This window comes from Pseudorca crassidens, chromosome 5, assembly GCF_039906515.1.
Source record: "Pseudorca crassidens isolate mPseCra1 chromosome 5, mPseCra1.hap1, whole genome shotgun sequence".
Taxonomy (NCBI): Eukaryota; Metazoa; Chordata; class Mammalia; order Artiodactyla; family Delphinidae; genus Pseudorca; species Pseudorca crassidens.
Window position 1 is genome coordinate 137,819,010 of NC_090300.1, and position 25,342 is coordinate 137,844,351.

Consider the following 25,342-nt stretch of genomic DNA (forward strand, 5'->3'; position numbering starts at 1 on the left):
TCATGTTTAGTGTTCTTACAAAAAAAATAATTTTTTTTTAAAGCTAAGCTCGTCAGCTCCTTGATTTGGTTTAATGTCTTATGATACTTTATGATTCCATTTATATGAGATTCTAGAAAAGGCAAAACTACAGTGATAGAAAGCAGATCAGTGGTGGCCAGGAGGTGGGGGAAAGGGGATTAACTACAAAGAGATATGAGGGAACTTTCCGGAGTAATGGAAATATTCTATATCATGATTGTAGTGGCAGTTACACAACTGTATACATTTGTCAAAACTCATCGACCTGTACGCTTTAAATTGAATTTTATTTTATATTTTATATAAGTTATCCTCAAATACACTGACAAATATATATATATATATATATATATATATACATATATATACATATATATATATGATACTGTAGACAAAGAGACTAAATGATTCTCGACTGGATACAAACATAGCATGGTGGCCAAGAGCATGGGCTCTGGAACCAGATTGTCAGTGTTCAAATCCTGGTCCCACCACTTACTTGCTTTATGATTTTGGACAAGTTACTTAAGCTCTCTGTGCCTTAGTTCCTTAATCTAAAACTGAGGACAAGAGTGGTTACCTTATAGGACTATTGTGACAATTAATTGAGTTAATATGTGTAGAGCATTCAGGACAGTCTTTGGTACACACTAAGTATTCTACAAGTACTTGCTATTATTCTTAACCATCCTTCAAACTTCCTCCCCCACCTACTCCAAATTCCTGCTATAACCACAAGTCACCCCTCCTAGTTCTTAAAGGCTGGAAATAGAATGTCTAGTCCTGAGCTTTTTATATACAGCATGGAAATTCCACTAAAAACAAACCCCTGGATTCTAATAGAATGTGTTATAATCTGAACAAAAGAAAAATACTGTTGGATGACAAACCAAAAAAAATTCAAACTAAACAAAATATGTATATGTAAACAAAGAGCATGTTTCTTCGAAATACTTCTGTTGTAGCCTATATGGGTGGTTACTCAGGTGATCAGAACTGAATGTGAAAAACACTGTAGTCCTAGGTTTGATCTCTTAATGTGTCCATACTTTGCTATTCAGTAATCACAGTCAGCCATCTTGTAAGTAATATTATTGGTCAACATTTGGGATAAGAATAAATCCATCATTAACACAGGAACAGTCAAGATCCATTGATTTTGCATGGTTACATTTTATCTATATACTATGGGCAATATAACATGACAAAAACCAGTAACCTCTGGCAGTAACTTTAACTTTCTTAAAGTTTTAAATAACACAGGAACTTTTTTTAAAAGTAAATTTTTAAAAATCCTACATAATCATTAATCATCCCTAAATAAAGACTCACTAGAGGCTTTGTTTTTTCTGCTGATAAATCCCTCTTTTGCCAGCATACATTAACAACTCAAAGTGCCCTTACCTGTTCTTCCTAAACAGCCGCTTTCATAGCTGTCACCTCTCACCTGAGCATTGGACACGGCATTTATCCTAGAACAATACAAAATCATCTAATAAGCTTTCATGCTGCTAAAATATTCAGAGATATTTATATATCATTTAGAAGGGAAGCATTTCCTATCTAAAGCCAGTATCTGAATAACTGAACATTATCTTTTAATTTAAATATCCTAGTGGATAGAAATACTATGCTAGTCTTATTTTCCTAAAGTAGACCCAGAAAACATACTTAATTTTTTTTAAATATCAATGTTTTCTATATATTGGTAATAAATATGTTGAAAACAAAATTAAGAAAACATTTCCATTTATAATAACATCAAACAAAAACATACTTAATTTTAAGGGATTACTATCACTTGTCTCCAAAGATTATGAAAGAGACCAATTTTCTGAGTTCTTTGTCTATTTTATTTTATATTTATACATGAATGACCCACCATGAGTTACCCCATTTTAAGGTTCTCATTATAACCAAGAGTTCAAAAGTTTCTCTTTGTGTTAAAAGTCAAGTGATTTTCTCTCATCCATTTCTCAAATTCAGAGAACATTTGGTATAATAAATAGGCCTACTTTATTCAGCTTCTCTTTCCATTCTTGTTAGAGCGGGTATATTTGTAGCAGGAATTGTCTTTTCTAAGCATCCTGAATGAATATAAGTAGTTCCATCTTCTACAATTTACCTTTTTGAAGCTCCTGACAGTATAAGAAAATTATGTAATCTTAATGTTTAACATATTTTTTTAAATTATTAAAAGACATCCATGAAAAGCTTCCAAACTCTTTTATGAAGTGAGATAATGGCTAAACCTAAATATGATTTAATAAAAAAGGAAAGCCATAGATCAATCTCATTTAAGGCCAGTCCTGCCCTCCCTCCAATACTGGCAAATACAGTTAAGTGACACACTTAAAGAAAATAATACTCCATGGTAAAAGTTGAATGTATTAGATACTCAGTGCTCCGTGGTGACCTAAATGAGAAGGAAATCTGGAAAAGAGAGGATATATGTATACATATAGCTGATTCACTTTGCTGTACAATATAAACTAACACAATATTGTAAAGCAACTATACTCCAATAAAAATAATAAATTTTAAAAAGGATTAAAAAAAAGTTGAATGTATTAGAGTATTCAAGGATGACTTCCTACTAAAAAATCTAGAAATATAACATACTTCATTAAACCTAAGATGCCAATGATTTTTAAGATGCACCATTATTTTTTTATACTGCCAAGAAGGAAAAAATATTATGAATTATAAGATACCAATGACTACAAGAAGCACACTGATATTCAAAGATATTAAAATACAAAAAAAATCTTAAGATCTATAAAACATAGTAATTTGTCAGTTTAACAAATATAAGAACAAAAATCACATGATAATCTTTATAAAGTATAATAAAATTATCTAACTAAATTCAACACTTTTTTAAAAAAAATTTTTATTGGAGTATAGTTGATTTACAATGTTGCGTTAGTTTCAGGTGTACAGCAAAGTGAATCAGCTATATGTATACATATATCCTCTCTTTTCCATATATATACATATATATCCACTCTTTTTTTTTTTAGATTCTTTTCCCATATAGGCCATTACAGAGTACTGAGTAGAGTTCCCTACGCTATACAGCAAGTTCTTATTAGTTATCTATATTATATATAGTAGTGTGTATATGTCAGTCTCAATCTCCCAATTAATCTCTCCCCCCCAAAGTCAACACTCATTCTTGATTTTAAAAATCTTAATAAAATGGCAATATAGATATACACACATATATTTATCATGTTAAAGAAGAATCAATCAATGAAATTAAAAAGTTATTCCAGATAGCATTAAACTTTGAGGAAAAAATGTTTTTAGAAAAATAATCTTGAATTGAGAATTACCTTCATACTTACATGAAGAAAGCCAATGTGGAAAATACACCACATGTGTGAAAGGCATGGTTCAGCTGTTCTGGCTTAGGATATACCACGGCTGCATCAATCATTATCCACCAACCTGTAAAAAACTTGAGAAAGAACCCATGTCATTAAAATAACACTAACACTTTGGCTTAGCATGATACTGTTCCTTAACATTCCATGTTTTCTATGGACCATATAATTGAAACATAAAATATGTCTACTTTGAGGTTTAGATGTTGAACTATAAAAAACAAGAATTCCTTGTTTACTTATTCTTTATAGCATATGAGGTGAATCTAATCAAATCCGTGTAAGATTCAAGTTCTGCTCTTAATGCAAGATGAAAAATTTATTACCTAGGAATGAATTTTCTGCTTCTTTTATCCACTATAAAATTATATACAACCAAAGCTCTCTTAACTAACCTCCAACTAACCAGCTCCCTGATTACCTGATGTGTTTCATATTAAAAAGAATGTGGAACATTCTTTTTTAATATGCCCAAGCACTTTTGCTTCCACAAATGAGCTCCCACGTCTCCAAAAAATATCTACGCTTGCTATAATTTTAATTATGTAATTTGATTAAATACTGCAAAACTGACTAAACATGAGTTTGCAAAATGTAATGTTTCTATGTAAACTAAGCTGAATAGAACTAAAGTAGACAAGTTACTAAGGAATTTCATAGACAAATTAAGTGCAGGCGAGGTGACCACAGAGAGCAAGAAAAACTCGGAAACACCTAAAAGAATTCTGCATGCATATTGCTTCACAATTCTAAGATGTTATGGAAAAACCTGAACAAACTTTTTGGCCACCCCAATATCTTTAGCTCCTGCTCCACTTTATTTCTTTATTTATCTTTTCTATTGAACTTCAGGTATAGAACTATATACTGGAAAAGATTAATTTAAATTAAGTGGAACATATACTGAAATTTGCTTCAAAAAGTGCAGTGGGGGCAGGGAGTGCTTGATGGAATGCTAAAGCAAGATTGGTCATGATCTGACTTTTTTTTGAAGCTCAATGATAAGTACAGGGGATGAGAGAGGACTCTATACCATTCTCTCTATTTTTGTGTATACTATTGATATTTTCAATAATAAAAAAGTTTTTAAAAAAATATTGGAAAGAAAATTAAGCAGTAGTTTCCTCCACAAATTTCTTCCTCTCACTTCCTGCCTGTGCTGCAGCTGGGGTATGAAGATGGCAACCCTTCCCTAAAGGGCTGCAGGGCTTCAGTTCTAATGCAGCCTAAGGTTGTTACTACTGTCTGCACATCCTGAATTTCAATGAGTCACAACAATATTATTAGTTACATCAAATTCTGAGCCTTTGAGGATCCTAAAGGAATGACACATATTACATAATTTACTTAAAAAACTACTGCCTTCAAAAACTGTATTATCATGGGTATTCACAGTTCAAAGGAATCAAGATTAATTTTCAGGGCAAAAAGTGAGGTATAAATGTCACCAACCAGGCTTTTTCACTTACCAATATACCTGCTACCACAGAAGCCACTGCATTTCTTCTCTCACTCCAGTCGATACATTCACATTCTGGCCAACGGAAATTATCTAGGAAGCCTGCCATTTTCACCACTTAAGCATGGACTTTTCATTAAATACTATATTCTACAAATAAAAAGACAAAAAAAAAATCGATCTAAGGAAATGTTTTTAAGAAGTGAAATATCTTACTCCTTTCTTAAAGCTTTAAACACAAATTTAACTTTAGGTCTAAATCTACTATAGTTAAGAAGAAAAATTCAATACTACAATGAATATCTATTGAGATATACATAAGACTGTCCTAGGACACAGAAGGAGCTTACTATTTGTTAAATGAGCATGGAGATTTTAAAACATGTCTGTCATAGAGAATGGACTTGAGGACATGGGGCGGGGTGGGGGGAACCTGGGATGAAGTGAGAGTAGCATCAACATATATATACTACCAAATGTAAAACAGATAGCTAGTGGGAAGCAGCAGCACAGCACAGGGAGATCAGCTCGGTGCTTTGCGACAAGCTAGAGTGGTGGGATGGGGGGGGAGGGAGGCTCAAGAGGGAGGGGATATAGGAATATATGTATGCATATGGTTGATTCTCTTTGTTGTACAACAGAAACTAACACAGCATTGTAAAGCAATTATACTCCAATAAAGACATATTAAAAAAGTAAAGTGTCTGCAAAGCCTTTGACACTTCTCCAATTGAGAGGTGGATCTATGTCCCTACCTTTGAATTTAGGTCAACAAAAAAGGCTGGTTCACCGATAAAGTAGAGAAAGTGATGCTATGTAACTCTGCCATACAACTTCTCAGACTAGATCATAAAAGACAATGCAGCTTGCAGGTGGTTCTCTGGAACACTAACACTAGAGCCCTGAGTTGCTTTGTAAAAAATCCAAGGCCACAGTGCTGTGAGGAGACCACGTAGAGGTGTTCTGGCCCACGGTTCCAGGTGGCGGCCCAGCCGCCACCTGCCAGATGTGACTGCTGCTCTGGTTATTAGCATTACTCCCACATTTTAAGACTTCCCTGACGAGGCCCCAGGTATACGGAGCGGACACATGTCATCCTGGCTATGCTCTTTCCAAATTCCTGACCCACAGGAACTGTAAGCATAATAAAATGGCTGTTTTAAACTACTAAGTTCTAGAGTTACCTGTATGCAGCAATAGATAACTGGAAGGAGAAAAATCACATGCATAAAAAACTATATAAGGGTACAGCATGCTGTGCAAATTTTCAAAACAAAGAGAGTATGTTCAGATGTGATGATTCAGGAACACCTTAAGTTCCAGAAAGAAAAGGGGGAAAAAAAACTATTTTAAAGCACTAAAGAGTGCTGAAAAGCAGGCAGAAACTGGAGGTCATTTACCCCTTGAAAGAAAACACAATGAGCAAGATCCACTTTAATACAGCTTTTCCCCCTGAAGAATCCCCTAACCTCTCACTCCCAGCCAAGTGAGTCCCTGTGGTGCAGAATAGCTAAAACTTGAGCAAAAAATCAGTCTTTCTGGCTTCAGGTATCAGTGGATGAAGTTCAGGATGACAAGAGCAGCTGGAAATTGAAGGGGAAATCTTGGAATGGGGTAAGTCACAAGAGGGAGCCCCAAACACTAATATAAACCCTCTTAAATCCTGACTAATCCCTGAACAGCACATGCATGAAGGAGATTCCAAGGACCTCAGCAGAAAAAAATATCTGGAAGGCTAAAAGTACTAAACAGATTTCAGCTGCTATCCCCTGCAAGGCATTTTGGAATTTGAGTTCCACCAGGTCAGAGATTAGTAAACACCTTGGGATTTCCACACACTCCAACAAAGTATAAAACCAAATCTCCACAATTTCAGGGTGATCAGTCCGTATTTCAATTGCCTGTTAGAACAAAAAGTAACACTCTTTAGATGAAGATAACTGATCCAGAGTGTCTATAATGTATCATCCACAATGTCCAATATACAGTTGACCCCTGAACAACACAGGTTTGAACTATGCAGATGCACGTATATGTGGATTTTTTTCACTAAATATATACTACAGTACTACACAATCCATGGTTGGTTGAACCCACAGATGCAGAACTGCAGATACAGAGGACCAATGTATAGTTAAACATGAATTTCTGACTGCACAGAAGGTCAGCACCCCTAACCCCTGTTTTGTTTGAGGGTCAACTGTATAGTTAAAAAAAAAAATTACTTGACTTTTACAGAAGCAGAAAAAATGTGGTTTATCTTCAAGGAGGAAAAACAAGCAGTCAATAGAAACAGACCCCCCCCCATAATTCAGATATTGAAAATTAGCAGACAATGACTTTAAAGCAGCCAGTATAAACACATCAAAGACAAAGGAACATGGTCAAAATAACCGAGTTAATGGAGAATCTCAGTAGAGAAACTTTAAAATGTAAATTTTATGACTGAAAATTATAATATTTGAAATTTAAAATTAACTAGATGGGCTCAGTAGGAGATCAGAGACAGTAGAAGAAAAGTACAGTAAGCTTGAAGAAAGATCAAAAGAAATTATCCTATCTAGAGAACAGGGTTTTTTTCTTTTTAATTAGGGGGAAAAAATGAATAAAGCTTCAGGAAACTTAGGAACACTAATAACTGGTCTAACATATGTTTAATTGGGTCCCAGAAAAATAAAAGAATCAGGGAGAAAAAATATTTAAAGAAATAATGGCTGATAATTTCCCAAATTTGGTGAAAAATAATAATTTGCAAATCCAGGAAGCTCAGCAAACTCCAAGGAGGACAAACACAAGGAAAACATCATAATAAAACTGCTGAAAACCAGAGATAAAAAGAAACAAAGCAACATTAGGGGGAAAAAATAATCAACACATTACATACAGGGGTAGTAGAACAATATGTATGATGGCTAACTTCTCATCAAAAACAATGGAGGCCAGAAGAAAATGGAAGGACATTTTTTGACGTGCTTTTAAGAAAAGCAATCATGAGAATTCCCTGGCGGTCCAGTGGTTAGGACTCCATGCTCTCACTGCCGAGGGCCCAGGTTCAATCCCTCGTCAAGGAACTAAACTCCCACAAGCCACTCAGCACGGCCCAAAATCAATCTCAAATGCTATATCCAGCAAAAGTATTCCTCAAAAGTGAGGGTGATGGAAGTTCTACCCCTATCTATCTACCCAAGAGAAATGAAAACATATGTCTACACAAAAACTTGTACACAAATGTTCATAGCAGCATTACTCATAATAACTAAGCAGTGCAGCAACCCAACATATGTCAATTAATGAATGAATAAATAAAATGTGGGATACCATACAATGGAATACAAATTCAGCAATAAAAAGGAAATACTGATACATGATACAACACAGATGAACCTCATAAACATTACGCTAAGTGAAAGACAACCACGTATGGTATATTCCATTTATATAAAATGTCCAGATGAGGCAAATCTATACACAGAAAGTAAATCAGCTGTTGCCTAGTGATGGGCAGGGGAGAGCGGAGTGTAATAGGGAGTGAGTACTCATAGGCATAAGGTTATAAAATTAGACTGTGGCGATTACTGCACATAAATATACTCAAAATCACTGAACTGTACACTTAAAACAGGTGACTGTTATCATATCTTTATTGTATCTCAAAAAAGCTTTTTTTAAATGAGGATAAAAAAATATTTTCAGGTAAACAAAAACTAAGATAATTCATCATCAAATCTGCACTAAACAATGCTAAAGGAAATTCTTCAGGTTAAAGGGAGATGACACCAGATTAATCTCAGATCTATAGGAAGGAATGAAGAATACCAGAAATAATCAATATGTGGGTAAATATAAAAGACTATTTTTTATTCCTTCTCTTTATTTAAGACAACTATTTAAAGCAAAAATTATAACATTGTAAAGGATATCCACAAAGATAAACTTTCTAAATAGCATGTCAGTTACATTTTCAAATAATATGCTTAAATATGGATTTAAGTGAAATACCTCTAAATTTAAAGTAATGGGTCTAATTGTTAATCTGAAAAGAAGGACTATAAATATACTACAGAAGGTCCAAACACTGGAAACACAGACTGGGAGACAATATTTGCAAAACAAGTATCTGACAAAGGATTTGTACCTACAATATAGAAAGAACTCTTAAAGATTAATAATAAAAAAAACAAAATATAGGCAATAAAAAGCGTGCACGGGAGTTGAACAGACTTGAAATGGGCAAAGGACTTAAAAAGACAATGACCAAAAAGCATCTAAATAGGTATTCAACATCATTAGTCATCAGGGAAATGCAAATTAAAGAAATATCATCACATCCACTAGAATGGCTAAGATTAAAAAGACTGACTTTTGGAAGCAGAACAACTGGAAATCTCATACATTGCTGGTTGCGGTTTCTTACAAAGTTAAAAATAATCCTCCCTATAACCCAGCAACTCCATCCCTAAGTATTTACCAAGAGAAGTAACAACATATGTCCACACACAAAAAGACTTTTACAAGAAAGTTTATAGCAGGTTTATTCATATTAGTAGCAAACTGAAACAACCAAAATATTCATCAACAGGAGAATGGATAAACAAATTATGATGGATTCATACAATGGAATACTATTCAGCAACAAAAAATGATGAACGATATATATAACCACATAGAAAAAAATATCTCAAAAACCTGATTTATGTGAAAGAAGGCAAACACAAAGTAGTATATACTGTATGATGCCATTTAAAATGAAGCTTAGGAAGAGGCAAAACTAATCAATAGTCCCAGAGATCAGAACAGTGGTTGCCAATAGGGGCTGAGGACTGACTACAAGGGAACTTTTTTGGGGTGATAATAATGTTCTATATCTTGGATGGGATAGTGATTATGCAGGTATATTTATTTATCAAAAGTTACTGAAGTGTACACTTAAGATCTGTGTATTTTACAGTATGTAAATTTTACCCACAAAGAAGATTTAAAAATTTTATCACTTAGATATGCTTCAGCTGCACTAAAGCCTTACTATGTACGCATTATGGGCACATTTTATCAAGATAGCCTGCAGACACAGAGATGAACTGTTATCAAAGATTAAATATTAACTGGTTAAAAACAAGTTTAGGGAAGGTCGCCATGAATTTAAGACAATGTCTGAAGGTTAAAACAAAAGTCATGGGACTTCCCTGGTGGCACAGTGCTTAAGAATCCACCTGCCAATGCAGGGGACACGGGTTTGAGCCCTGGTCTGGGAAGATCCCACATGCCGCGGAACAACTAAGCCCGCACACTACAACCACTAAGCCTACGTTCTAGAGCCCACGAGCCACAACTACTGAAGCTTGCGCACCTAGAGCCTGTGCACGGAAACAAAGAGAAGCCACCGCAGTGAGAAGCCCACGTACTGCAACGAAGAGTAGCCCCCGGCTTGCCACAACTAGAGAAAGCCCGTGAACAGCAACGAAGACCCAACACAGCCAAAGATAAATAAATAAATTTATTTTTTTTAAAGTGACATTATAAAAACAAAAGTCATGTTTCCTATTATAAAAGTCATTTTGCATATATTAACCTATTTATAAATAGTTCTATAAGCAGAAAACATACAGTTGTCCCTCAGTATGTACAGGGGATTGGTTCCAGGACCCCCCTCGGATACCAAAATCTGTGGATGCTTAAGTCCCTTATATAAAATAGCATACTATTTGCATATAACCTCCTTTATATACTTTAATATCATCTCCAGATTACTTATATACTTAATACAATGTAAATACTATGTAAATAGTTATAAATACAATGTAAATGCCCTGTAAATAGCTGCCAGCACTCAGCAAACTCAAGTTTTGCTTTTTGGAACATTCTGGAATTTTTTTTTCCTGAGTATTTTTGATCCCTGGTTGGTTGAATCTGTGGATGTGTAACCCAAGGATACAGAGGGCTATTTCCACAAACTAATTTCTGAAATGTCATGGTCTTCTCCCTCCTGGAGCTTAAATTGGAGGGTCAGGGGTTTGGGTGGGGCAGAGAAACATCAAAATAATACAAACAGTTACTATGAAGGAAATGCACATGATCCTGATACAAAATAAGGGAGACCTATTTGAGAATGGTCAGGGAATGCCTCTCTAAAGAGGTAACACGTGCTAAAATTTTAAAACACCCTGAAATTTAAAAGCTGAGTAAAGTTAATTAGATTAAGGAAAAGCAAAAGAGGCAGAGCAGAGAGAGGGAAGATTACATACAAAAGCCACTAAGTCCCTTTGATACTAGCAAGGAAGAATTAGCTGGTACCAAAGAGAATAAGACTATAGTAAGTTAGGGGAGGAAGTGGCTTGGAATAAATATGGAGAGAGACAGGTAAGTACCAGATCACCTTGCAGATTAATGTCGACTTCATGATGGATTTGGGGTTTCACCAAGTGCAACGGGAAACCAAGTGAAGAACGTTAGGATAAAAGGAGCAAAGGCACCAAGATGGTCACTATGGTAAACATTTAGGAGAGGGCTAGTATATTAAGAACTAACACTCTGAACTGAGAAGACTGACTTTCATATGGGTTTTCTTATTGATATTTACCAAAAAATAAGCACATTTTATCATGACAGTCTTGATTTAATAACAGCAATCGACAATACTAACACTGATCACCTGGCTTAAAGTGGAGATAAGTATACAATATTTAACTTAAGATAATAGGCCTTTGGAGACTTAATGAAGGCAAAGACTACTTAGAGGAAATCTAAATGTTCAGTAATAGAATAAATGTTTAAGTAAAATAGTTTACTTAATGCAGACATTTAAAAATCTATTTTTGAGGGACTTCCCTGGTGATCCAGTGGTTAAGACTCCATGCTTCCAATGCAGGGGGTGCGGGTTCAATCCCTGGTCGAGGAACTAAGATCCCACATGCCACGGGGTGTGGCCACAAAAAAAATTTTTTTTTAATCTATTTTTGAAAAACATTTAATGGCATGAGTAAATGGTAATGACTAATACCAAGTGAAAAAAACAGGTTATTAAAACTGTATCTAGGGCTTCCCTGGTGGCGTAGTGGTTAAGAATCTGCCTGCCAATGCAGGGGACACGGGTTCGAGCCCTGGTCCAAGAAGATCCCACATGCTGCAGAACAACTAAGCCCATGCGCCACAACTACTGAGCCTGTGCTCTAGAGCCCGCGAGCCCCAACTGCTGAGCCTGTGTGCCACAACTACTGAAGCCCGCGCGCCTAGAGCCCGTGCTCTGCAACAAGAGAAGCCACCACGATAAGAAGCCTGTGCACCACAACAAAGAGTAGCCCCTGATCTCCACAACCAGAGAAAGCCCGCACGCAGCAACGAAGACCCAACACAGACAAAAATAAATAAATAAAATAAAAATTTTTTTTAATGTATCTATAGCATTATTTCCTTTTTAGAAAAAAGAATTAATAGTATATATATATATATATATATATATAAACACATACATGCATAAAAATACTGGAAGGACGAACACCAGTACTTTCATAATATTATTTTATATATGGGTCACAGGATGGTGTGTTTGTTTTGCTTTCTATTTTCAAAGTTTGCTGCACTGAGCATGAATTACATTTTTTTTAATGCAAAGTGATTTTAAAAGTTATTGTAATTAACACAATGAATTGTTGATTCGTGCCTGTTGAGAAACCTCTTATATAATGTACTATGTCTGTAACTATTTTAAATAAACTTAAACTTTTTTGAGATCAAGGAAATTACTGGTATGTTCTCCCGCAAAACTGACCCAGGTACCAATTTTTAAAAAAACAAGATTATTGAACTGAAATAATGGACCCACAAGTCTTATAATACATTAGATAGCAATTATTCCTATTACTAGAGAGGCAACTCTTTATAAAAGGAAATGAGTCCTTTTTAGAGAGCATTTTAAGTGATTCAACTGTGAAAATTGCAAACACTCAGTTTAGGAAACCAAAGGATAGCTGCAAAAAGCAAGAGGAGAAAACAACTACACACTTTTACATATAAACATGGTCTGAGTGATTTCCATATGCATCAAAGTCCAAATAACATACCTAATTCAAAATTTTTTCTTTTGACCAAACTTTCATGTTACCATCTGTTTGTTCATCCAGCTCTTCACTAGTTGTTAAATGCTACAAATGTTAGGCGCTGTGTATACAAAAACGATTAAGACAATCAATGTAGAAAACAGTCTAGTTAGGGACATTGTCACAAGAATAAATAACTGCATTATAAAATGTGCTATACTATACATACACAAAAGGGCTATAATAGAAATATGAAAAGAGTGTTATAGGACACTACTTCCCGGGAAGAGTTGAGGAAAGTTTGATAAAGGAAGAATAAACTTGGCTGGGTTTTAAAGCAAGAAGAGGAGTTTGACAGATGAAAAAGAAGGAATAAAATATGCGAAATTATGTAGGGCCACAAGAGAACAGGGTAGAGTTTAAGGTATTTCAAAGAGTGATGCGATTAACATGTTTGGGACAAGATCATCAAGGATTTTTCAGCCTACACAAATTTGACCTCTAATCTCTAAGCCAAGGGATTAGCAAACTTCTGGAAAGAACCAGATAGTGTACATCTTTAGTTTTGCAGGCCAAACAATCTCTGTCACGACCACTTAACTCTGCTGTTATAGCATAAAAGCAGCCATAAACAATATGTGACCAAATGAGCATGGCTGTATTCCAATAAAACTTAAATTTACAAAACAGGCAGCAGACCACCAGACTTGGCCCACAGCTCATAGTCTGCAGGCCCCTGCTCTAAGCACTAGGAAACTACCAGAGGCTTGTAAGCAGGGAAGTGACAAAATCAGCTCTGCGATTTAGAAAGACAATTCTGGTGGCAGCAGTATGGAGGAGGACTGAAGGAAAATGTTAAAGACACCCTCTAGAAAGGAAGAGAATAAGGATGTAAACTGAGGCCATACTCATACAGGCTAAAGAAAAGGTTTTTATTTGAGAAATATTGATGTGGTATTATCAACAAGCAAGGAAGAGCTAAGAATGACTGTTTGGGTACCCAACGGCTGGAAAGACACCATTAACCAAAATAGGGAGGGGAGCAAGGGAGAGTTTGAGCATAATGTGTTTGATATGACTGAAGGACATCCAGGTAGAAATGTATGTAAGACAGATGTACAGAAACCACTGAAAGAGTGGTTTAAAGCAGAAATACAGATTACAGGCTGATAGTAATTAAGTGGTAACTGAAGTCACAGGAGCAGCTAGGGTATCTCAAGGAGAAAATATGGAAGACGGCTGAGGACTGATTCAGTGTTCATCTCTGACTCACTCTCTTCCTTCCTTGCATTACTGTCTGCCAGGCATTACAGCAGACTTACATATACAATGGTATTTAATCAGCACAAAACTCTTCTAGATCATGAATGAAATATTTACAGAACATGTCCTACAAGCAAGGCACTGTGGGGAAAATAAAGATGAATAAAACTTGGCCCTCATCATCAGGAGATTTACAAACTGGCAGAGAAATCAATTAACACCTTTTAAAATTAAATTACAATTTGTATCATTAAAAAATCTGGGGGAATTCCCTGGCGGGTCAGTGGTTAGGACTCCCAAGCTTCCACTGCAGGGGGCACGGGTTTGATCCCTGATCGGGGAACTAAGATCCTGCATGCCACATGCTGCAGCCAATAAATAAATAAATAAGTTAGCAAAAAAAATCCAGAAATTAAATTTAAATATCATGCAAGGTATTAGGTCTACATAGCCAGAGCAAAACAGCTGACTCAAATTAAACAAAAATAAAATCGACATCTTCCCTACTACTACTACTACTATTACTATTACTAGTGGCTCTTAGTTATAGGGTGCTTACAGGTTACAGGCAACTCTACTCCATCCTCAGAAAAACTCTTTTCATAGAGGATTCCCTTGAATCCTCACAAATACTCTAAGGCAGTTACTATTATTATCTCATATTACTAAAAAGGTTTACAGAGTAACTAGCCCAAGGTCACACAGCTAGCAAGAAGGAAAGCCAGGATTCCACTGAAGTTCACATCTGATTCCAAACCTGTGCTCATGACCAATACACTGTACTGCTGCCAGACAGTTTCACAGCATTTCTCTCATTTCCATTTCATGAGGAGAAAGTTACTATTCTACTGCCTGTGGTGAAGAAAGCAAGAAGAACGAGATGGAAGAGAAAGAGCCCCAATTTAGATGAATACTGCGATCACCTGGAAACAGAAGAAAGCAGTCCAGTGAGGTCTACAATGACAGTGGTGATTACTGTTGATTCACAACTTGACAAAGCAGTCTGGAGAATACAGTTTTTCTTCTTAGGTTGCTATAAGCCTGGTGTCTAGGTAGTCACAGTGTGAATATTTTATAGGCCTTAAAATCCAACAGTATGATTATTCAGAGAGCTAAGCATTTTTGGAAAGACATTTTACATAATCTCAGGATGCTTATTTGCCTTCTGACTTGTAAATCATCTATAACAAGAATAAAATTTAGTAGGTACCACCAATTTTCATAAAAGATTTAAATCTAAAAACCAAAGTAAAAGACAGGGAGCACAGGGGGTTTCTTTTCTTTAATATTTATTTATTTATTTTGGCTGCATTGGGTCTTCGTTGCTGCGCACGGGCTTTCTCTAGTTATGGCGAGCGGGGGCTACTCTTCCTTGCGGTGCGCAGGTTTCTCATTGCGGTGGCTTCTCTTGTTGCGAGCGTGGGCTCTAGGCGTGTGGGCTTCAGTAGTTGTGGCACAAGGGCTCAGTAGTTGCGGCTCACGGGCTCTAGAGCGCAGGCTCAGTAGTTGTGGTGCAGGTTGTTGAAAGGATGATATTGTTGAAAGTGAAGGATGATATGGGGACCTCCCTGGCTGTCTAGTGGTTAAGACTCCGCGCTTCCACTTCAGGGGGCACAGGTTCGACCCCTGGAAGGGGAACTAAGATCCCACATCCCTCATGCCTCATGGCACAGCCACCAAAAATATAAATAAATAAAATAAAATTTAAAAAGATATGACTTGGGCTTCCCTGGTGGCGCAGTGGTTGAGAGTCCGCCTGCCGATGCAGGGGACGCGGGTTCGTGCCCCGGTCCGGGAGGATCCCACATGCCGCGGAGCAGCTGGGCCCGTGAGCCATGGCTGCTGAGCCTGCACGTCCAGAGCCTGTGCTCCGCAACGGGAGAGGCCACAACAGTGAGAGGCTCGCGTACCGCAAAAAATAATAATAATAATAAAAAGATATGACTTCCATGACCTCCTGACTCCACGGCCAGATCTAGTCCCCTTAGTACTTCATTATTAATCTTGTTATTTGATTAATACATACCTTCCCCTGAAGAGAGTAAAATCCACAAAGGACATTCCATGCCCATTTTTGCTCAATGTAGTTCTCCCAGAGCCTAGCACAGTGGCCTGGCATACAATAGGCACTCAAATACTTGTTGAATGACTGACTAACTATTTTGTCTTTCAAATTTTGAAATGCAATACCTGTCTCATTATCCTGTCACAAAAAAAAAAGTCTACTTCTTTACACCTAGGTTTATTTAAACTGATAATCTGTAGACGCTGGTAAAAAGAAGCATCATTTCAATGAGGGAAATAAATCTTGCCAGGACAATATATTAAAACATATTATTTCTTTTTTTTGGCCGCACCGCATGGCATGCAGAACTTCCCCGACCAGGGATCGAACCCATGCCCCCTGCAGTGGAAGCGCAGAGTCTTAACCACTGGACTATCAGAGAAGTCCCTAAAACATATTATTTCTTAAAACCATTCTCCCTGCTTCCTCAAGTCCAGATCCTGCCAGAATTTTCTAAAACTCAGACCAGATCGTGCCTTTCATCAAAAACTTCCAACAGCCTGAGATAAAGTCCAAAAGATACAGGGTATTTACAGTCTCCCCTATTATAGCTTTCTTATCTCCTACTATCTTGATGTACTCTTTACTCCAGCCACAAAGAAATAAAAGGGAGAAGGTAGCCAGTACTTATTGAATACCTACTGTTAGGAAAACTGCTAAATAATTTTAATATATTTATTTATATATTTCTATATCTATTTCTATATGTCTATCTATGTCCTTGGAATGCCCCTTTCATCTCTTTGTCTACAGACAAACTCCCAATTCAACCTTCAGGACACACATCAGCCAAGTTTGGAAATAACTGAACCAGATTACATCAAGGATCCCTTCCGTTGCTAAGATTCTGAGAACCATGACCCTTCTAGTAATGAAGCAGTCTCCAAGAGCGATATGAACTAGAAAGTTCAAAAGATTTCATCATTAATTTCATCTACGTCAAAACATACAATTAACAAACCAAGTGAAATGTGTAAACCTTTATTGATCCTGGTTTCCAAAAAAAAAATTTTTTTAAGGCAGTCTGGGCCAACTGGGTAAATCTGAATACAGGTCAGACAGAGAATATTACAGAATTATTTTCCCAGATGTGATAATGATAGTATTGTGGTTACGTAAAGAGAATGACCTTGTTAGGAGATGCATTCTTACATATTTAGGGGTGAGGTGTCGATGTCAGCAACATATGATCAAATGGTTAAGGAAAAAAAAAGTAAAGCAAATATGGCAAAATGTTAAAATGTTGAATGTACTGTTCAATTTTTCTGTATGTTTAAAAATTTTTTATAATAAAAAGTTGAAAAAATAGAAAGCCATACCATCATGAATTGCCACCTAAAAAAGATGACTGCTACACAATCCCAGAGCTGATCCAGCCATGGCAAAACTTCACTCACTCTTTGAGGCCATCTTTACCTAGGTTTCCCAGAAGAAGCCATGCTTAGGCATCTTTGCATCCTCTGGGATTGCTCAGAAAATGCCCTACTCCCCAGTTCAGAGACACTGGCTCCAGGGTCACAGCTTTGAACCACACAGGTGAAAGGGAACCCACCTGGCAAGCAGTACTGCGATGCCAAAGGCCTAGAGTAAGAACATTTCTAAGGGGCTCAAAGGAAGTGGATGCCTTGAAGTACCAATTATCCTCCTCCAGCATTAGCCACCATGCAGGCAGCTAACAGTACAGGCTTTGGAGTTAGCACTGGCCTGGGCCTCTTCCCAGCTGTGCCTACTTGGCCATGTTCATTTATCCATTCCACTTTTAATGGAAGAGTCGCTGTGTGACAGGCACTGTTCAAGCTTTAAATGTCCTTGGGCTATGGTCCTCTGAGGTGTAAACTGGGGATATGACAGCACATCCCTCAGTAAGTGAGAATTAATAAGAAAAGCAGTGTCCAGCACATGTGATCACTCAATGCAATCAACCACTACCTACCAAGAAGATGGTTCACATACATACGACTGCTTTTGTAGAGGGACTCTGCTCCTGGCAGTACTGCCATTACTGTTTGGAAGAGAAAAACGATTACTATCTCTGGGTGATGATGGCAGATGTACACAGCACCTCATTCTGCTCCCTCTTGAAACTTCACGAAAACTGCAATCAATAAAAGGAGTTTTTAAAAAGTCATAAACTCCTAACGATAGGGAGAACAGAAGATGAAACAATAGCAATAAAATTTTGAAAGCTGGAAAGCAGATGGACATGGTAACTGACTTAGCACACCCAAGAAAGCCGAACTCCCAAGCCAGTGGTGGGGAAAGCTGAGAACCAACACAGTTGACAACTTGGGAGGAAGCAGGAAGAAAAGTCAGATCCCAGAACCTGTCCCTTTTCTCGTCATGGTACTGGCAACTGCTTCTTCCATATCCTGGCAGAAATCTGAGGCTTTTCCCCCCCTATGTCTTGTGTTCTGGACTGGGGGATACAAGGCACAACAGAAGATGCAGGTATCATACTGAAAACTGGACAGAAGGGACCTCTGTTCCTCTGTTCTGGTGCAGAAGACTAGCAGCCAGATCCTTTCCTTCCAGATAAGAATCTGGAAAGCTATGCAGAGAAAGAAAACAAAATCACTATAACCTCAGAGATAAGAGAACATATTGCATTTTAAAGCAAGAACAGGATGCTATCATAAGAAACATTCAGAGACTAAAAAATAGCTTTGAAAAATAAAAACATAACTGTGGAATTTTTTTTTAATCCAAATACAAAGGTTGAGAAATAAAAGTTAAGAAAATCTAGCAGTGCGAATTCCCCGGTGGTCCAGTGGTTAAGACTCTGCTCCTTTATTGCCGAGGACGTGGGTTTGATCCCTGGTCAGGGAACTAAGATCTCACAAGCCACGTGGTGCCCCCAACCCCCAGCCCCCCAAAATCTAGCAGTAAGTAGGTGGAAAACAGAAGAAAACAGGTAAGAAAATTAGAAGACCTTTAAAAGGTTCACATCTAAATAAGAGGTGTTTCAGGAGACACTATAGAGAATACAAGGGAGAAAAATAACAAAATATTCAGGAAAATCTCTCCAGAATAGAAAGTACTGTATTTCCAGATTTAAAGGGCCCATCAGATACTCAACCTAATGGATGAAAATAGACCCACGCTAAGACAGGCCATTTTAAAATTCAAACCACTGGAGTCAAAGCAGAAATTAGTCTGCAGAAATTAAAAACAAAACAAAACAAAAACAAATAGCAGAAACTAACACAACATTGTAAAGCAATTATACGCGAATAAAAATTAATTTAAAAAAAACAGGTCAAATACAAAGGATCAGGAATCATAATACTTTGGAATTCTCAGCAACACGAGAAGCAAGATGACAATGGACCAATTACTTCAAAATTCTGAAAGAAAATTACTTCCAACTAAAATTCTATTACCAGCCAAAATATCAGTCAAGTATGAGGATAGAATAAAAACATATTCAGACAGGCAATGTCTCCAAGAAAACATAACTCTTCTTGTCAAGAAGCTACTGGAGTTTGAGTGCCACCGGAGAGAGTAAATCAACGAAAGAGAATACAGGAAAGATCCCCACACAGGAGAGGTAAAGAGGATCCAGCTATGCCCCAGACGAGGACAACCAGGCCAGACTGAAGCAATGTAACCAGGTACTATGCCAGCTTTTTTTTTTTTTTTTTTTAAGTTTTTATTTATTTATGGCATGCAGGATCTTAGTTCCCCAACCAGGGATCAAACCCGTGGCCCCTGCAGTGGAAGTGCAGAGTCTTTTTTTTTGTTTTTAATACATCTTTATTGGAGTATAATTGCTTCACAATACCGTGTTAGTTTCTGTTGTACAGCAAAGTGAATCAGCCATATGCATACATATATCCCCATATGCCCTCCCTCTTGAGCCTCCCTCCCACCCTCCCATCTCACCCCTCTAGGTCGTCGCAAAGCACTGAGCTGATCTCCCTGTGCTATGCGGCTGCTTCCCACTAGCTATTTTACATTTGGTAGTGTATATATGTCCATGCTACTCTCCCGCCACCCCACCTCCGTGTCCTCAAGTCCATTCTCTATGTCTAAGTCTTCATTCCTGCCCTGCCACTCGGTTCATCAGTACCGTTTTGTTTTTTTTTAGATTCTATATATATGTGTTAGCATATGGTATTTGTTTTTCTCTTTCTGACTTACTTCGCTCTGTATGACAGACTCTAGGTCCATCCACCTCACTACAAATAACTCAATTTCATTTCTTTTTATGGTTGAATAGTATTCCATTGTATATATGTGCCACATCTTCTTTATCTATTCATCTGTCAATGGACATTTAGTCTGGGAAGTGCAGAGTCTTAACCACTGGACCACCAGGGAAGTCCCTATTCAGCTTTTTAACCTGAGGACTGAATGCCCCATGAACCTGACCCAGATTCCTATCTGTACTCAGCTGTGCTTGGCTTGATCTTGATCATATGCTGGTGCAGTTCCTGCTTTCCTTCTGAACCCTGCAGCCTGCATCAGCAAAGGACATTCACTTCCCTCACAGAAGGTTCTACTTTGACCTACACTGATCACTGCATGCAGGCCACGGTGAGCAGCCCACTCCCTCAGTCTGTATTTCTGCCATCTTTCCAGTATTTGGTGCACACTAGAGCCCTCTGATGCCCTGACTGGAGTGAACACCGTAGCCAAGACTCCCTCGTAACACTGCCCACTGACCTCCTGAGAAAGGGCCCCTGTCAGGGAAACAGGGAAGCTGAAGCCATTCCATCCTGCTCATCTTTCCTGGAAGCTTTCATCTAAAAGTGACAATATTGTCCTTTCCTTACACAGTCAGGTTTGTGCTTACAATTATGGAACAAATTTTTAATCTCAAATTGAGAAAGCGCTAGCATTTTCTAATAAGCCTGTTTGGACCTCATCTGTGCTCTGAGGAAAATAACTTTATTATCACAGTTTATTTAATGAACAATTCACTGTTAATAAAGACACAGTTTATAGTCCTGTAAGGTTTCAGTTTAACTGCAGAAGTTAATAAGGTGTTATGATTTTATAGTCTGGTAGAAATGATTAATCACAAGGTATTATGATTTTGTTGCCCTCTGGAACATTAACCAATTATATCTAACTCAGCAATTTTATTGAGACATTCCTTTCCCTATGGACTACACAGATATCTATTTCTTAAATCCTCTTAAAACCAGTTCTTTGTGGGACTTCCCTGGTGGTCTAGTGGTTAAGAACCCACCTTCCAATGCAGGGGACTCGGGTTCGATCCTGACTGGGGAACTAAGATCCCACATGCCGCAGGGCAACTAAGCCTGCACGGCAACTAGTGAGAAACCCTAAACAAGGAGCCCTGTGCACTGCAATGAAGATCCAGTGCAGCCAAAAAAAAAAAAAAAAAAAACACAGTTCTTTGTGGCACCCTCAATAACTATAAAATAAAACTTTGAAACATGCTATGTGTATGAGAATTTTGTTTCGTTTTTAACACTTCACTCAAAACTAAATATACTGTTTATGTGTAAATATTTATACACGTGTGCATATATGTACATGTGTATATTTATGTATTTATGTGTAAAGCTTATTTAAAATTTATTTATTTTCTTTTTTGCCGCGTTGGATCTTTATTGTTGCTCTCGGGCTTTCTCTAGTTGCGGCGAGCGGGGGCTACTCTTCGTTGTGGTGCGTGGGCTTCTCACTGCGGTGGCTTCTCTTGTTGCGGAGCACAGGCTTTAGGCGCACGGGCTTCAGTAGTTGTGGTACGTGGGCTCAGTAGTCGTGGCTCGCAGGCTCTAGAGTACAGGCTCAGTAGTTGTGGCTCGCGGGCTCTAGAGAGCAGGCTCAGTAATTGTGGTGCACGGGTTTAGCTGCTCCGCGACATATGGGATCTTCCTGGACCAGGGCTTGAACCTGTGTCCCCTGCACTGGCAGGCAGATTCTTAACCACTGTGCCAGCATGCAGGCCCTGTAAAGCTTATTTTAAAAAGCAAGGGAAAGACTGGAATTCCCGGGCGGTCCAGTGGTTGGGACTCGGCGCTTTCAGTACCAAGGGCCCAGGTTCGATCCCTGATCGGGGAGCTAAAGTCCCACAAGCTGCGCGGCATGGCCAAAAAACAAAACAAAATGAAAGCAAGAAAAAGATTAATTTAAAAAATCAGGGTAGAGGCCACCTCTGGAAGAAAGATGTAAATGTTTCATTTCTTAATTTGGTTGTAGATACAATGTTGATCATTGCAATAGTATTATTTAAATTATATATTTATATATATTCTGTACACGTTTTTTGGTACCTGAGATACATTTTGCAACAAAAGAACATCTGTTACTGTTGGATATTCAAGGGGATTACCACAGGAGGGTTATTACACGGCCTCTGTTCAAATCTTCTCTTCCTTAAGGCCTTCTCTATTCATTCCTGCCAAGCTAATCAAATGAGTCAATATAACCTTAAAGTCAACACCATTAAGTTGTAACAAGGTTAATAAATTAACCATTATTTAACCTGGTCCTCAAAATTTTTTTGATCCAGTCTCTAAATATAAAAAGACACACAGATTCTAAGAAATACATTTAAATCAAGCAAATTAACTACTGCTTTTAAATTATAAAATCCTTCAAGTTACAAAAAAAGATTCCTGGTAAAAAGAGCACTACCTGAAACTTATCCAACAATGCCCAAAAGATTTTCTTGCAGTAAGTCTTTTAATGGCTAAAACTCAGAAACAACCAAACGTCCATCATTAAGGGACCAATAAAATATATTAGAGTATATCTAAACAGCTGCGTACTGTACAGCACTTTAAAAATGAGGTAGGTGCACACTGATATGGAGACGTGTCCTTATATTAAGTCAGTTGCCCAACAGTATCACGGTACTAACCCCTCCTAGGGACTGGAATTCAGGATGCAAAGTAAAGAAACAAGGAATTCTAACTTTTCACTTGATATACTTCCGTGCTGTTTCAATTTTTACTTGATATTATCCTGTAACATTACAAAAAGAGTTTACAACCTGGATATATTACCGTAATCATTTAAAAAGGGCAGATAAGGATAAACCAATAAGATAAATTCTTTACCTCGGACTCCAGAAGTGAATTCAGAAATGACCAGCCAGTAATGGGCCGAGGAGGATGGGGGAGGGGAAGGCGTGTCTCCGGAAGAGGAACACTGCATCCTCTCCGTGCTCTCATTAACCCAGCTTTTCCTGTCGGGTCGATATTCAAGATAACTTTTGATGTTCATTTTAAGGACGAAGAGGCTTGCAACACTATTATCGGCAAAAAAAATGTCTAACGTTTGTTCTACGTCTGAAAACTACGTTTGTCTGAAGATGATGGAAAAGAAGTGTAACAATCCTGGGAGTAAGAGGCTTGGTAATTGTTAAGGAAAGGGATTTATAGCGCAGGTAGGTGAACAGTTTGAGAGAAGAGGTGGGACACTCCGAAGAGAAATCCCAACACACACAAACACACACACGCGCGCGCGGCGCCAGCAGCGGGGAGGGAGCGAGCACAGTCGATCTCAGCACTGCTTGGGCTTCAAAAGGTCATATATTTACCTTTCAAACTAAGCACCTTCCATTGATTAACTCGGAAGCCAATTTATTGGTTAAAAACCAAAATGGTCTTCCCCAGCACAACTACCTTTGCTACATGGGCAACTCTCTGCTGCTCTTTATCTAAAAAGGCACGAACACTTTATGATTAATACGCGAAAGAAGGCTGACCCTCTTCCATTTCCATTTCACACCTCTGTACCTGACTCTCCTACGGAGAGACTAGGAAAAGAGCGCCGAACACTGAAAACATTCCCAGCCATGGTTCAGAGCAAACGGGAGGGGCGACGAAGCACCTGAGTGGCCCCCTGACGCCCCGTGCGGGCCGCACATCGTCTCCCCACCGCCCGTCGCCCCGGGAAGCTGACAGGCTCAAGACGGAAACCCTTCCAGACCTTCCAGGGAAGCAATTCGATGGTGAGACAACGTGGCGGTGCGGCCCGCTCCGGCCGAGCGCCAGCCACGCTCGCCCGAGGGGACGCGGGCTAGTGCGGAGGGGGCGGCGGCGGCCCCCGCCCCGCAGAACGCCCGGACGCCCCGCGGACCCGCTCCGCCCGGCGGCGCCTCTCACCGGAGAGGCCAGGCCGGGCCGGGCATCGCCGCACCTCGCAGGCCGGGCCGGACGAACCGGGGGTGCCTTCCTACGCGCGGGCGGCAAGCGCCAGCCCCTCGCACGCCCCAAACCGGCCTCCCGCACTCACCCGGCTTACCCGACGTCCAAGCCGACACCAAGCGCGAGCGCAGAGGAAGTGGCGGCTAAGCCGCGGCAGAGCCGGGGTCCTCGGCTCCACCTCAGCCCCCGGGAGCCGGTAGCAGTCCGCGGGCGAAAGGCGAGGGCGCCGGCGGGGCGGGGCGCGGCGCCGTGCGCACCTCAGCAGCCAATCCGCGCGCAGCAAGTGGCCGGCCGGGGCGGGGCGGGGCTCTAGGGGCGGGGCGAGGACGCCACGGGGCGGAGCGAGGGCTCCCGGGTTTTGCCGGCTCTCCGGGAGCTGCTGGCCAGGTTTGGCGTCTGTAAATTAGCGGACGCGTATACCTGACCACTCACGTTGTCTTCTGGATGGCAGCACAGCTGCGTTCCTGCTCAGGGACTTCAAGTGCAGCATCCGTGAGATCACGTGCAGGGGGAGCCCAAGACCCAGGGGCAGGGGCTCTCTTTGCCTACAGGCCCAGCGGCGTTGACCACCAGCTGCCCAGTGTAGGGCACGTGCTCCAAGAGGGTTCTCAGGAACTGAAGGTCTGTAAAGATGTCCTTTTCTAATCCCCGCCACTCAGAAATGGAGGCCTAGAAAGGTGAAGTTACTTGTCCAAGGCTACCAACTAGTACTGTAACCCGAGGTTACCAACACAACTAACTAGTCTTCTGATTCTGTCCTGAAGCTTTTCCCGGCCATCCACCAGATTTTTGTTTTTCTTATTGTCAGGTCTCTTCCTACTGTATCCTTTACAGACGCTACATCTTGAATTTTCAATGTAACTTCAACAGCCTTTGCAAGCCCCGTCTGTCTAAATTTCCTACGGAATATAAAATGTCATTTAGTTGCTTGGGGGAAAGGCATTGTGTAAGTCCAGTTATTATCAATAGAAATTTAAAAAAGCTTT

At 39.1% G+C, this 25,342-nt stretch overlaps 1 protein-coding gene across 4 annotated transcripts in view; it reads right to left on the minus strand.

Annotated features, from left to right (window-relative positions):
* TMEM50B (transmembrane protein 50B) overlaps positions 1–24,591 on the minus strand; it is a 34,943-nt gene extending 10,352 nt beyond the window's left edge. Inside the window, exons 1-5 of one of the 4 annotated variants that reach the window (XM_067739383.1) lie at positions 24,454–24,579; positions 23,265–23,392; positions 4,880–5,019; positions 3,372–3,484; positions 1,426–1,493 (exon numbers count right to left, since the gene is read on the minus strand). In XM_067739383.1, the coding sequence (XP_067595484.1) occupies positions 1,426–1,493; positions 3,372–3,484; positions 4,880–4,978 (280 nt within the window). In that variant the 5' untranslated portion in view covers positions 4,979–5,019; positions 23,265–23,392; positions 24,454–24,579. Of the gene's footprint in view, positions 1–1,425; positions 1,494–3,371; positions 3,485–4,879; positions 5,020–12,926; positions 13,049–23,264; positions 23,393–24,444 lie in introns of those variants that run through there. The other 3 variants (XM_067739381.1, XM_067739382.1, XM_067739384.1) reach the window with 3 other exon arrangements.
* Positions 24,592–25,342: the final 751 nt, after the last annotated feature.